At 36.2% G+C, this 14,388-nt stretch overlaps 2 protein-coding genes across 2 annotated transcripts; one reads left to right on the top strand and one right to left on the bottom strand.

The window, feature by feature from the left end:
- Positions 1-4,285: 4,285 nt before the first annotated feature.
- On the bottom strand, positions 4,286-6,406 carry LOC111801095 (scarecrow-like protein 18). The gene is made up of 2 exons (XM_023685076.2): positions 5,230-6,406; positions 4,286-5,150 (listed from the first exon to the last, which is right to left on the bottom strand). Exons 1-2 carry the CDS (start codon positions 5,937-5,939, stop codon positions 4,676-4,678), a joined length of 1,185 nt encoding a protein of 394 aa, XP_023540844.2. The 5' UTR covers positions 5,940-6,406; the 3' UTR covers positions 4,286-4,675.
- A 3,030-nt stretch (positions 6,407-9,436) lies between these two features.
- On the top strand, positions 9,437-13,438 carry LOC111800751 (Amidase family protein). The gene is made up of 13 exons (XM_023684584.2): positions 9,437-9,708; positions 10,085-10,161; positions 10,246-10,330; positions 10,432-10,656; positions 10,856-10,938; positions 11,021-11,121; positions 11,278-11,401; positions 11,489-11,643; positions 11,972-12,108; positions 12,183-12,353; positions 12,440-12,664; positions 12,732-12,968; positions 13,078-13,438. Exons 1-13 carry the CDS (start codon positions 9,541-9,543, stop codon positions 13,213-13,215), a joined length of 1,926 nt encoding a protein of 641 aa, XP_023540352.2. The 5' UTR covers positions 9,437-9,540; the 3' UTR covers positions 13,216-13,438.
- Positions 13,439-14,388: the final 950 nt, after the last annotated feature.

Consider the following 14,388-nt stretch of genomic DNA (forward strand, 5'->3'; position numbering starts at 1 on the left):
CTTGGTATGTTATACATACGACAGTCCGCTAAGATCACGATCATATGAGAATACAAACGTACACCGACTGACTTATTTGGTTGCTTATGCGACACGCGATTTTGGATTGTCACATATGATAGCAATATAAAATAATTTAATAAATTATTTTAAGCGAGAAAGGATTGAATAAACGAATTTTTTTAATCTATTCAATATTTATCGAATTTAAAATATAATATTTTGTGTTTTCTTATATTTTTTTCTTTGTTGTACACTTCTCATTGTCCTTCATGGTCAGACATACGATTAAAATGTATATTTTTTTTAATGTGTACGTAAAAAGAAAATAAAAGAAGTAATTGAAAGTATTTTTTTTATCTTTTATTTATTTATTTATTATTTATTATTTTAAATTTATGACATATTTCTCTTATCATTTGACGTGTTATTTTGATACTCAAACTAATCATTTTCTTATATCTTCGAGACGATCTTACTATTAGGGTTGGGGTTAGCCGATCCCTTAACTTTTGAAACCTCTTCTTGGATTCTTCATTACAAGTGAAAGTTATACCCCTATGAGTTGACTGAGTTAAACCCGACACATTCAAGCAACTTTCTACGTCATTTTCTTAAATTAAGGAAAATTTATGAATTTCTATCTCCATATGAGTCTCGACCAATAACAAACTATTTCTTCTTTAAAAGGGTTCATTAGACCACATTTAATAATTGTCTGAGCTTGAGAGAAACGTATTTGTTCACCCAAGACTCGTACTCAGAGAGTTTGATATAAAACTCACTATATAGGATGGTTAAAACTAGCTTAAGGGTTTATTTTATTACTCCTTTTAGTCTTTGGTTAACCTATTTTAATCACGATACATGCTGCGGAACCTCTTCAAATATATGGTTCATGAAGAGTAGGTATGAGACATTAATGAGTTCAAAGACGTCACAGTAATTTGCAACAACCATGTTTAGACACGAAGCAAATCTTTACAACATTAACCCTTTTGACACATATTTGTGGGAAACTTTGTTCTTCGTTATTACCTTGATCAATTCCTAACAACCAATATACCACCACGTGGGACAATTCTTTCCTCTTAATCATCAAAGCCAATACGCTCTTTGTACACCACCTAGGCGTGTGAAGCCCTAACTAACCTAGTAACTCATGTGTTTGTGACTTTGATACCTCAACCCGACTAACCCATTCTATCAATAGTTTTAATCAATTTTATGTGGCTTTAATTACATGAAAGTAATGAGTCTGTTAGGAATCACGGACCTCCACAATGACATGATATTGTCCACTTTGAACATAAGCTCTCGTGGGGATTTCCTCCCAACATGGTCGATGCATTTGAAAGTGATGTGGATATATGTATGAAAGCAATGAAAAAAGGTTTAGCATGAACGTGATGTATGTTGAATCATATGCAAAAAAAAAAAAAAAGGCTAGGGTGCATAAAAGTGATGAATATATAAAAAGTCTAGCATACATGAAAGTGATGCACGTTGAACCATATATACAAAAGAGATGCAACATCCCGAAAAAAAAAAAAAAAAAAAAAAAAAAAAAACCAAAAGGCAAAAGGCAAAGCGTTAGATCCCATCATAATTAGTCGGTCAACACTATGTTTAAGTATGATTACATATCCTAATCGTTCATCCACTTATAGGATATTTTTAACATTCAATCTTTTCAATAACTTTTTTTTTTCAAGGACAAGATCAGCACTCTAGGCACGAGCATTCTAGGCACCCGTGAGTCCAGGCATAATTTTATGATATATGTTTTTTTTTTAAGACTTTTTAATATTAACTATTCGAAAAAAAAAACTTTCATCAAACGCACGAAGTAGCAATTCCAATCCGATTATATTGTAGAAAACGAGTCGTTATATTATTCATTTTACATACAAATTTTCAAGAACATCTTAAATTCTTGTGTCTTCTTGGTTGGCTCACACAATCCATCACATGCATCACAAACCCCAACTATTTAATACTCAAACAACACCATTTTGTTCCATATTTAGTCAGCACATTCCTAACTACTTTGTGTTATAAAGCCTTCCCATGCATATCTCACCATAATAAATGGCACCCAAATTGCTTGTCATTTTCATTACTCCATGGTTGCTATGCATGTGCTGCCATTACTGTCCTCTTCAAACACCTTTTTCTTTCTACGTTGAACTGAAAAATTGGATCTTTGAATTAATTTTGGTGGATAGCAATATTCTTCAACACAACTATATGATACTCTTTTGATTATGCTTATAGATTTGCGCCACCTTCATTGATGGCAGCCGACATTAAAGATATCATGCGTGTTATATATATGAATATGAATATGAATATGAACATATAATAATAATAATAATAACAATAATAGCTTTTGTATTTAAAATGCATTATTTGTTTTTGGGGTTTCTCTCTCTTCTGAATCTACACGTGCATGTGTGCAGAAAACAATCAAACAGAAGCATACAATTCTGTAATGACATTGCCATTTGGGGGGCAAGAGAAAGGCACCATCAATTCGGGAAGGAAAAAAGATTCCTTCTTAGGTCCCTACATCCATTTCTTTACTCCTCATCAACTTTGTAGCATAATGCCCTAATTAATCCTTATATTAAGCTAATAGGTTTGAATCTTTACTCGGGTTTCTAAATTAGTACATGATTCGACGAGTGAATATAAGGTTGACTCTCGAAAAAGATATCGTTGGTTTTGACTCTCGATTGAAATATACTGAAACGAATAACTGGAGCAGAAAAAACGGAATATTTCTTTGTATTAAGGTACTTCAATCCTAATGCTTTTTCCATTGCACTTTGACCCGTTACGTATCGTCGTCAGCCTCATAATTTTAAAGTGTGTATGTTAGAGTGAAGTCTTCACACCCTTATAAGGAATGATTCGTTCCCTTCTCTAACCATTGTGGGATCTCACAATTCACCCTCTTGGGGTCAGCGTCCTTAACAATCCAAGCCCACCACTAGCAGATACTGTCGACTTTGGTCTGTTATGTATCACCCTCAACCTCACGATTTTGAAACGGATATGCTAGGGAGAGATTTTCACAGCATTGTAAGGAATGTTTTGTTTCTCTTTCTAACTGATGTGGGATTTTGGAATTTGAACGAAAGAGCTTATAAAAGTTAAATAATGAGTCGACATAATTATTCTAAATAATGTGAATTGTCCAACAACATTAAAGAATTATTTAGGAAGAAAAATTTATAATTCCAATGGAATAAATGGATATCAAGTCCTGTCTCCTTAACCTAGCTAGGCTAAACCATGAATGTTGTTTGAAAGCTAAGCAAATGGGTTTACATGGAGAGTTCAAACACTATTTAGATATCAATTTAAACTAAAAAGTACACTAAAAGACTTAACCTTATAACCTAAAGTTTTCATTTATGAATTTGTGGAGCAAAGCAATGAAAGAGAGAGAGAAGGGTTTGTGTTGTGTTGTGTTGTGTTTGTGTTTGTGTTGTGTTGGGAGGCAAAAGGTTACGTCAAAATCAGATTGAATGATGGATGGATGTCTGTCAAGCGCCATGCGTGCACCAACTCCCCCTCCCCTGATCACATTTCTTCCCACACGCAAACGCTTACCCTTTGCCCTTTGGTGATGCCATGCCTTGCCATGCCATGCCCCTTCTGACCATCTCTTATCACTGTCATCCTCCTTTTCCTTCTCTCTTTCTCTCTCTCTCTCTCCATTTGTTTTCGTGTTACACTGATGCCATGTTAAATGACTACTCGTGTTAAAAATAAGTTTTTTATACACTTCTCACGTGTGTGGGCTCACACGAGCTATCGATCGAACCAAAAATTGGAGAACGACACTAGGGATCGAACGTGTTGATTAAGAAAAAGACACTTAAAGAAGGGATCAAGTGTCCCTAAAATTGGGCCTCCGACATCCAAAGGACATGAGAATTAAGGGATATCATCCCTTGGATCTCTACCAGCTGAGCTTATGAATTACAGAAACCTAGAGGGATGAGTGGCAAAGGGAGCATGAAAAGCGCAATTTTGAGAACTTTGATGGTTTTGTTGAGGGGACATAAGGCAGAGTTTCTGGTTTTTTTTTTTTTTTTTTTTTTTTTTGAAACAAACAAAGCAATCACTACACTTAAATAATAAAATATAATAATGTCTACAAAGAGTTCAAAGAACAAGAACTTCTCATGGATTCCCTTCTGGAAGCCACACCAATGGAATTTTAGGGAACAAATCAATCCAATTAACTTAGTTTAATTACCATTAATTATGCAACAAGGAGACAAGCGAGGATGTTAATGAAGATGATGTTTTTGGTTTGAAACATCATATGAGAAGAAATTAGAAAGAAAATAAAGCTAAGAAACAAAGATTTTATTGAGTACATAAAATAATATTGCATATTCATATTCATATTCATATTCATATTCTAGTTTTACACATTTAAATCAAGCAAAGGAATGAAATTTGGTTGATGGGGTTTCATGAAATCACTCAAATTCACAAAGGGGTTGCTTGATTTTGGGTAATTCCATCATTTTTCTTGGTGGGGTTTCTTGAAATCACTCAAATACACAAAGGGGGAGCTTGATCTTTGCAAATTCCTTCATTTTTCTTGGTGGGGTTTGTAAATCAAAGCCATTTTGAGTGGTTTTTTGAGCCTTCAATGCCATGAAGAGACTGAAAAAAGTGGTCTATTTTGCCAACCAAGAAAAAGGGAATCATGAAGGATTTGAAGATGGTAACCTTCAGATGGATAATGAAGCCTTAGAAGGAGTTTAGCTTGTGAGAGTGCAAAAGGGCTCAAAGGAATATTAGAAAACCCCAAACTTTTAAGCATTGTCTCCCATGATTCATACCTCTCATAACGCTGCTTTCTCTTGTTCCCTTCTCTTGAAACGACGTCGTCTATTTCCCTTCCAAACCAAACTTGCTCCACTGCTAGCCTCTCCCTACTATTTGGAGGCAAAGTTGCTTCCAATGAGTCAAATATTAGAGAATAATGATTCAATGCCTCTAGAAACCTTTGCATGAATAAAGGGTGGTTGAAATTCGCTTCCTTTTCAGCTATGGTCACCACTTTAGGGTTCAATGCCTTGATTTTATGTAGCAACACTCGAAGATCCTCCTTTACGAGCCTATAAAAACATCGTAAACAGGTCAAATATGATACCTCTGGTAAACCGTAATGTAAGACTAAATATCCTGAACACTTACTTGTGCAAGTAGAGAACGCAATTAAAGGCGAGAGCTTCATCGGGGAAGAGCGTAAGAGCGGCGGGGATAAGGCGGTGATGATCATGGTCATTAAGAAGAAGAAGAGGATGAAATTGAAATCTCAAACCGAGAGAGTGAGCGAATTTCGAAAGACGGTCACCGGTCTTATGAAGAAAGTTAAGATCACGACCAATGGCGGAAATCCTCAACATAGGAGAAGGAAAACGCTCAGCCAAAGCTTGCATGAGAGGCGGCCATTGAACACCATGCATGATATCAAAATCCACAACATGAATCCCTCCTTCCACAATAGCTTCCAAAATGGCTTGATTTGCAGTCAAATGGGTGAATCTTATAAAGGGTGTGATTTGATTCAATGACAAATAACAAGATTGAGTCAATTTTTGTTGTTCATCATCAATTGAACTCAAACTAGGAAGAGGAAGAACAGAAGAGGAATTTGAAGAAGGGATGCGATGGGAGAGAGAAGTGGAGAAATAATGAAGCAATCGTTCGGTGGCATCACCATAAGGAGAGGAATTTGAGGAGAGAATTGAGAGAAGGCGATGAGCTGAGAGGAAATCAGATTGAGAAATGAAATGAGCACAACGGATGAGTAATTGACGCATTTGGAGGGAATTATTTGAAGAGGAGGTGGTTTCTTCTTCTTGATGATGATGATGTTCATAATGATGAGAGGCCATCAGCATGATCTATTGCCACAAAAAAAAAAAAAAAAAATGGGGTCTTTTTTTTTATTTTCATGGGTTGATGATATATGGATTTGGAAGAAGAGAAGAAGACCCACATCGGTTGTTTTTGATCTGGAACTTGTAGTAGTTAGTAACAGTGAGCAGCACTGTTCCCATCTGTGAGCTTTCATTATTTATATGAGGTGGGGAATGGAATGGTAGGGCATTGATTTGGGTGAGTGGAAGTCAAAACCCAGGGCGGGCGGCTTGTTTTGGTGGTTTGTGTTGGTTTGAGCAAGAGGGAGGTGGAGGAGGAGAGAGATGATTACTTCCATTTTGGTTCATGTAAATCAATCATGGTTTCGTATGGATTGGATTTAGAAGGTAGAAAGGAAAAGTTTCTTCCTTTTTTGTGTCCTTTATTGTGTCCCTTCTCTTCTATCAATTAAACCTATTGGTCAATGGAGAGATATTGTTCAAAAACTATGTATAAATATCTTCATGTTTCGCCTAAAAACCGTTCAAACTAGTTAACTCTCGTGCGTATAGATGAGTGATACAATCTCTATGTACATAAGTAGATGATTGTCGTAAGATCATATCACTTGTAAGGAGATAGAACGCCATGATAATCCACAATGTAATACATAAAACCACGTATATGCACATATCTAATTGTTTTTCTAGTATGGTATTAGAGTCATGTCGTTCTTATGTGTGGAACAAAGTTTAAGCCTCTAGGTGTAGTCATAGTGACTTAGGTGTCGAAGAGAGGGTCTACTTTGTTTGAGGGCTCTAAAGGAGGAGTCGAGTCCTAAGAGGAGGTTGTTAGAGAGCTCTAGAGAAGAGGTTTAGAAGGGAGGCTCTATGTTGTACTTTGTTTGAAAGGGTGGATAGTTGAGCATTGTCCCACATTAGCTAATTAAGGAGAAGATAGCGGGTTCATAAGTAAAGAACATTATCTTCATTGGTATAAGACTTTTTGAAAAATAAGAAATAAAACCATGAGAGTTCATGCTCGAAGTAGACAATGTCATACTATTATGAAAGTGAGTTCATTCTCACAAATGAGTGGGCACCCATTTAGTCACGTGACGAGGACGATGCACCATCCAACATTCCATATTATGTGTTCTTTGAAGGCAAGACAAGACATAAGCAAGATTGAGACAAGAAGGACCTTAATCTCGAAAGTCGAGGTTATAGGAGGAGTTTGGACATGCAGCTCTGACGTTCAATCTTTCCCTCCTCGATTGACAGAGCCAGCGAACACATTATATATTGGGTTTTTCTCTTTGGGTCACTTTTATAAACGGTGTTTCGTTCTCCTCTCCAACCAACGTGGGATATCACATGATTGAGAGGGATGGAAAACCCACTTAGTGTCTTGAGATTGTTCACCCAATATTTATATTTATGTGTATCTTAACTTGAATGGAAGCACTACCTGATAGTTGATAGTTGAAATGCATGTTTTGTGAAAGGGTATGAATGATATACATTATTGAAGCAAAGTTAACCCCAATTGTTGGCTTAACACTGACACTCACCAATGCCTTTTGTTGATTGCATTGCGTTGAGAAATGTGCAGGAAGGTCGATGTGTCTGAATCAAGAGCTGGTGTGTGCCTTTTTGAATGCCAATCTTGGAGGCAATTATTGTGAGGTTGGGGAGAGTTGAGTGATAAAGTTGTGGGCTTTTCCCATTCTACTGCTTTTTGCAGTCATTTCCATATCCTGTGTTCATTTTTACCCTACAAAATGTGGAGTGCAAGCTTTAAAAAGCTGAGCCCTCCTCCTCCTCCTCCTCCTCCTCCTCCTCCTCCTCCTCCTCCTCCTCACTTCAAAATGCTTTCTTTTCTTTCCCTTTCAATTCACCTCTCTTTTGATTTGACATTCTATCATTCTTCACCTTCTTCTTCCTCTACACTTTTTTGACTTGTATATTTCATGTTGTACTCAAACCCGAATCAACGTCGATCATACTCACAGACCCACGTATATAAGTGGACAAAAAGACACAAAGATTTACGTGATTCGGAAATAAGAAATACTTATAGCTGTAGCTAATCACTGTAACTATAGTGTTTATAAGTGTATCTCTTTCACTTATAAATTCTCATTTTCAAAGTTTCTCTTCATTGGCCCTAGGAAAATATAAAATGACATTGACTCCACATCTCACAAAACAAACGAGAGAAGATGGAAATGTACCAAAAATGTTCATGAATCCACGATTATTCACGACAATTCACAATACTTCATTTAAAGTCAATGAGTCAAACGGGTCATGAATCGGGGTTTGACTCGTTCTTTGACCGGTTGGTAGAACTCGCTTAATCTCCAAAATAGCTAGTTTTAGTTCAATGGGGTTCAACTAAATCAACTTCAATTCAAGTTCCAAATCTCTTGGTGCAACGTGACTCCATGCAATTCTATAACGACCGGAATTTTCAATACTTGATTTGGTTGTTGGTATATACCTGTAATGAATTTCTTTCAATATCATTAAACATTTATTTGGGACGAAGAATCTTTTTTTTAAAACTAAAAAAAATTATAAAATGCAACATAAATCTAAATATAATTTAAATACATGATTTTTTCGAGTAGAATATCTATTCATGAATATTGTGGAGAAGCCAACTCTATTGTGATTATTCATTTTTAGTGCTGTAATCACAACCAGTCGTGCTAGAATTTTCTTGCTTTTGTCTCAGAAAGAAAATATTTTCAAAAAAATTGAGTATTATAAATGTCTTATAAAATGCAACACAATCGATCGTGCTAGAATCATAGTTCTACGTGCACATCGTACACAAAAATCTACTAGGGTCACACCCACTTCCATAATTCTTGTGCCTCGTCGAGTATGCACTACTTTCGTATATAAGTGGTATTACTTTCATACGCATCAACCTTACACTAAATGTTTTGATGCAAGTAAATTCTCCAAAAGAGTCGTAGAAAATGGAACTTAAATATATCATTTTTCATGTCTATATGAATCACGCACATTCATGAGTTCCCACAAGAACAAATCATTTGCTTTGTCATTCGCATTGCTTAAATAATTATATCATATAAAAATCGTAGTTAGCATTCATCTTCTCGTAAAAAAATATTTACATCAGTAAAAAAATTATCAAATATATATTTTTTTCAACTATTAAAACTTATTAGGTAAGTCATAACCCAATACCTTAGTGCAAGCTTTCAAGCCAATTGACCCGCACGAGTAGCACCGAGACACTACTTTTGGCATCTCGATACAAAAAAGTTACAATAATATCATTAATGAAAAAAGTTAACTTTTCCTTTTCTTTTTATCATTATTGTATGACAAAAACGTTTATTGGAAAGGCGTCATCGGAGATTTAAACTATTTGTGTGTCGTCAAGGTAATGTTAACAGATCAACGGACCTGAATTTTTTAATTTTTTAAATATTTAATTCAATACAAATAGAAAAAAATCTAACTCAATCCAACTTTTATAGTTCAGCGTTAATTGCTAATTGCTAATTGCTGAAATGGAGAAATTCAAAGAAACCTGCGGAAAGCGAAAGAGAGAGAGAGAAAAATCTCAATCTCCGAGAAGTGACTAAGTGGCCACTCGGCCATGCCGATCGACAAGTGGCTTTCAATGCCGGCGACTCGTACTACCGTTGCATCCAACTGCTTCTTCTTCGTCTTCTTCGTCTTCATCTTCTTCGCAGTTCCACTCCGATCTTCCATTTCCCCCAATTTCTCTTCCTCCGATCAATCCAGGCCTTGTTTCACTGCAATGGTAAGCTCGTCTTCTCTTTCCTTGGTTCTTTGTTCTTTTTTGTTGCGATTGTCTAATAAATCAAACCCGATCCGCCCTGCTGTATTGTGCCCTGTAGCTGTTAAGACTAATCGACAATATTAAAAGTTTATGAATGCGTTAATTTTTTCCCTTCAAAACATAATTATCAAGTAGAATAGTCTTGAAAATTGAGGACGCTGTTCTTTTTTTGTTGTTAAATTACGAACTTAGTTTCCATATTGGATTTGGATATCCAGAAGTTTTTACAAAATTAGTTGAAAGGTATTATAGTCAACTTTAAGATCAAATTTGTACATTTTTCTTGTTATAATTTTTTTTTTTTTGAAGTATTAGTTCTCTGATAAACGTAAAACAGGGAGCAACTTATAAAAAAATCTGGAAACTTTTGTGTGAAAAAGTTGGGGTTCATTACCGTTCTCCTCCTTCGTACAGGTAACACTTGTTGGCTACTCTGCTAATGGATTGTTCTACTCAATTTTTGTCTTGTTTCTTTTCATCTTCTTTTCATCAGGACAGAAACAAAGACACTGAAAGTTTCAAAAATGGTGGAAAAAGATCTTTTTTTAGAGCATTTGATGCAGACCTCTTCAGTAACACTGAGGTATACATATATATAGCGAAATTCTTTTTTGTTTTCATGTTTTTATGTCCTGTTCTGTCCTTTTAATCCATGTAGGGCTTGGAACTTCTGTTTTTGCGTAGATGGATGAGGTTTTAAAGGGGGCTGAAGAATTTAATTTGCCTGTAATTCGAGCCAATCGGAAGCTAGTTGCTTCTGAAAATGGAGGTCTGCATAATCCTTCTCCTTTAGTGTTCAGTTCCAACTGGGCGAACGAAAGATTTCTGCATAAGAGTAGAAGATTTTGCTATCCTCCTGTTTCTGGAGTAAAGAGACCAAAAAATGAAGAAGATATTGCCTTCATGAGCGTATGTTTGTGCAGACTAACCTTTTTAGGTTTAAATGGGTTAAAATGCAAGTTATAGTTTATGAACTTTCATATCTACTAGGTTCTGAACTTATAATTTTGTCTCTTAAAGATAAGAGTAAATTGAAAAGAGCTAAATATTAGGGACTAGATTCAATAGTGATGACTTTTGTGGTTCTTGACGTGTTGGTGCCTATTAGGTTCTTGAACTTGGAGAACTGATCAAAACGAAGCAGATTACATCCCAGGAGCTCGTTGGAATATTTCTGCAGAGATTGAAAAGGTATTTATGCGCAAAATCAACTTATAGTTTTCGCCATCAAGGTTGAAATTCTTATGCAACAAATTTTTGTAAACAATTCCAGGTATGACTATGTTCTTCAAGCAGTAGTTTCCTTTACTGAAGATTTGGCTTATAAACAAGCCAAAGAGGCTGATGAATTGTTCGCTCAAGGAGTGTATTTAGGTTCGTGCTTTTTATGATTAAAATTTGTTCTGTCACTTCAATGGAAGTGGTTGATTATGGTGGTCCATCGATCAGTTGTAGTTTTCTTGAACTTTCCTCTTCATTTTTCAAATGCTGTGTTAAATTTATACATGGAGTTAATTCTTTGTTTTACAGGTCCACTACATGGAATTCCATATGGGTTGAAGGATATAATTTCTGTTCCAGGATATAAAACAACTTGGGGTTCAAAAAGTTTTAAAGAACAAGTAATTGATGTTGAAGCTTGGGTTTACCAGCAGTAAGAAAGATTTGGCTGTAAATTTCTCTCAGAAATATGTCAAGTGACAACTTTCACCAACAAATCATGAATTATTTGGTTATACAGGTTGAAGTCAGCAGGTGCTGTTCTTGTCGCTAAGCTTGTTACGGGATCACTTGCATATGATGACATCTGGTTTGGTGGGAGGACAAGGAACCCGTGGAATATCGAGGAGTTCACAACAGGGTCATCAGCTGGACCTGCAGCATGTACTTCTGCAGGTGATCCCGTAATAATCCAATCAAGTCACTTGCATATGACTTGATTGGATTATTTCACCTTAAAATGTTGGGAAAACATCTTCCTTGTTATAAAATATTTTTGTTTGAACTCGAAAAGCAAAACTGCAGCAGTTTCAGTTCAAACGGAGACTTCATGGTCTTAACAATAACCATGATTTGCTTTGGGACTACCAAGTTAGGTCTTTGTGTTTCTTAAGAAAAAAAGAGCTTGTGTCGTAGTTTCTTGCAGTAAGAATCTTAACTTTATAATGTTGGAAATGACCGAGAGAGATTTGGCTTTACATCTGTATGGCCCTTCTTTTACTAGGTCTGGTTCCATTTGCTATTGGATCAGAGACAGCTGGTTCGATGACTTATCCTGCATCTCGTTGTGGAGTGACTGCACTGCGGCCAACATTTGGGACTGTTGGTCGCAGTGGAGTGATGAGTATATCCGAAAGCTTGGTAGTAGCTATGAGTCCTTTTTTCTTTTAGTTTCTCGACTCTTCTTCGGTATTCATTCTTCCTTTGCTTAACAGGACAAGCTTGGTCCATTTTGTAGAAATGCTATTGATTGTGCAGTCATTTTGGATGTCATTAGAGGAAAGGATCCACATGACCTCTCATCAGTTGAGAGTTCTCTTGATGATCCATTCTCCATCGACATTTCAAAACTTACTGTTGGATATCTCGATGATGCTGATATGGAGGTTAGTTAGTAACTCCATTAGACCAACGTCATCTGTCTTGACATCTGGATTGTTAACACAATTTGTACAATTAATTATGATTGTAGGTCGTTCGGGTTCTTTCATCAAAGGGCGCAAATATGGTTCCATTCAACTTAACTTATTCCCTCGACTCTGTTCAAGGCATCCTTAACTTCACTATGGATATTGATATGTTGGCTCATTTTGACGAGTGGCAACGATCGCGGCTTGATCATGAATATGAAGCTCAAGACCAATGGCCAACAGAACTGCGACGAGCACGTTTAATTCCCGCAGTAGATTATGTGCAGGTACTTCTGTTTCTTGTTGACAAATTACAGAAACGTGTGATTTCAAGTTATTTGATCATATGCACAGGCACAGAGAGCAAGGGGAAAGCTAATAAGGGAAGTTAAAGAAAGTTTCAATGTGGATGCTTTGATTGGCAATGCCACCGACTGGGAGAGGGTCTGTATGGGAAATCTTGTTGGTCTGCCTGTCATGGTTGTTCCAACAGGTTTCAAAATCATCTCAAACCCACCTGCCACGGGCACCACAAGAAGAAGAACCGCCATTACTACTGGAATCTATGCTCCTCCTCACAAGGATCACATTGTATGAACACTTTTCAACATTTTCAAGTCTTTGGAACAAAAATTTGATTTGTTCTTTATCTTTGGATTTTGTTGAGAAGTGTGATTGGATTGATGATGTGTTGTTGTAGGCGTTGGCTTTGGCCATGGCGTACCAGTCTGCAACAGATCACCACAGAGCAAGGCCACCCATTGATGACTTGGGACCTCATGATGCTATTCCAGAACCACCTTTGGTTCCGATTCCTCCAAGATTGTTGCACCTTTGAGCGTGAATCTGCACTTTAATCCATGGTCTTTAATAGTCAACTCAACACCGCCATTGAAATGGTAGATCATATGACTCGTCCCAATCTGCACCTTATGTCTTACATTTTGGAGACTTCCTTTTTCTTTTTGTATGTTCATATGACACGGAATGTTTTAGTCCTCAATTTTCTCATATGTTTCAAAGTGACTCTTTCATGTGTTTAATAGATTTTTTTTTTTTTTTTCTCTTTTGGGTCGTGGTCAAGTGATTCAAACATAAATCATAGAAGGATCATTGAAATGCAAAAACGCGAAAACGTTTAATCCGACTAGTAATCTAAGAACAAAGATATTGGTTTGGCATTTTTGATGTTTCTACTTCTAAAATCTAGTTTTGCTCTTCTGGCTCCTTTTACTCGAGACGGGGTAAATGGACATCTTTTTTAGTTCTTTATTTTGTTTAGCCACAACTCACAATAAAACATGCAATGAATTTAAAACATTTTTTAGAAACCTCTTTCGATATTGTTGTCGGATGAGTATATTTACACATTTGAAACATAAAAACTTAGAAATTGTCGTTTCAACATATTCTCATCGGTAATTTTTTCTCTACACAATTTTGAACTATAACGATGAGACAATTTTTGAACTATAACGATGAAGGAAGATCATGACTTTTATGTTTTCTTGACTGGTTGTTATATTCCCCTTTTAATTGTTTCTCTAAGATTCATGACATCCAAATGAATTTCAACATCAACCACACACACTATCACCCAAAAAAAAAAAAAAAAAAAAAACTAATAATAATAATAATGTTTATATTAGAAAATTTATACTATTTCTTAGATAAATTAATTTGAGAATAATCATATCATTTAAAGATGTTTAGCTAGGTTCTACAAAACTCGTCCCAAACGAGATGGTGAATGAGGGAAGAAGCAGCAAGAGATTGGGATCGGAAAGGAGATTACATTTCCATGTCACCAACTCCAACCCCACCCCCTTTACTTGTACTTTGCGAGAAGGGGGCGTCTCATAGAGGGGATTGTAGTGACTAGGCTACGACGATTATTTACTTTAAAAAACCTTGCCAAAAGGTCAAAGAAGTTGGTGACCTGATGATAAGAGAGTTGGCAACCTCACAACTAGCGAACAATATCTATAACTATTATCGTGAAATCCAACTG

Source organism: Cucurbita pepo, chromosome 8 (genome assembly GCF_057944985.1).
Source record: "Cucurbita pepo subsp. pepo isolate OVF chromosome 8, ASM5794498v1, whole genome shotgun sequence".
Taxonomy (NCBI): domain Eukaryota; kingdom Viridiplantae; phylum Streptophyta; class Magnoliopsida; order Cucurbitales; family Cucurbitaceae; genus Cucurbita; species Cucurbita pepo.

What these genes read in the sequence shown, in the direction of transcription:
- LOC111801095 (XM_023685076.2), bottom strand. Translation starts at nt 5,939, where the DNA reads ATGCTGATGGCCTCTCATCATTATGAACATCATCATCATCAAGAAGAA. An exon ending in TGCGTTCTCTACTTGCACAA is followed by an intron (nt 5,151 to 5,229) that starts GTAAGTGTTCAG and finishes ATGTTTTTATAG; the next exon opens with GCTCGTAAAGGAGGATCTTC.
- LOC111800751 (XM_023684584.2), top strand. Translation starts at nt 9,541, where the DNA reads ATGCCGATCGACAAGTGGCTTTCAATGCCGGCGACTCGTACTACCGTT. An exon ending in TTTCTGCAGAGATTGAAAAG is followed by an intron (nt 10,939 to 11,020) that starts GTATTTATGCGC and finishes AAACAATTCCAG; the next exon opens with GTATGACTATGTTCTTCAAG. An exon ending in TGAGTATATCCGAAAGCTTG is followed by an intron (nt 12,109 to 12,182) that starts GTAGTAGCTATG and finishes TTTGCTTAACAG; the next exon opens with GACAAGCTTGGTCCATTTTG.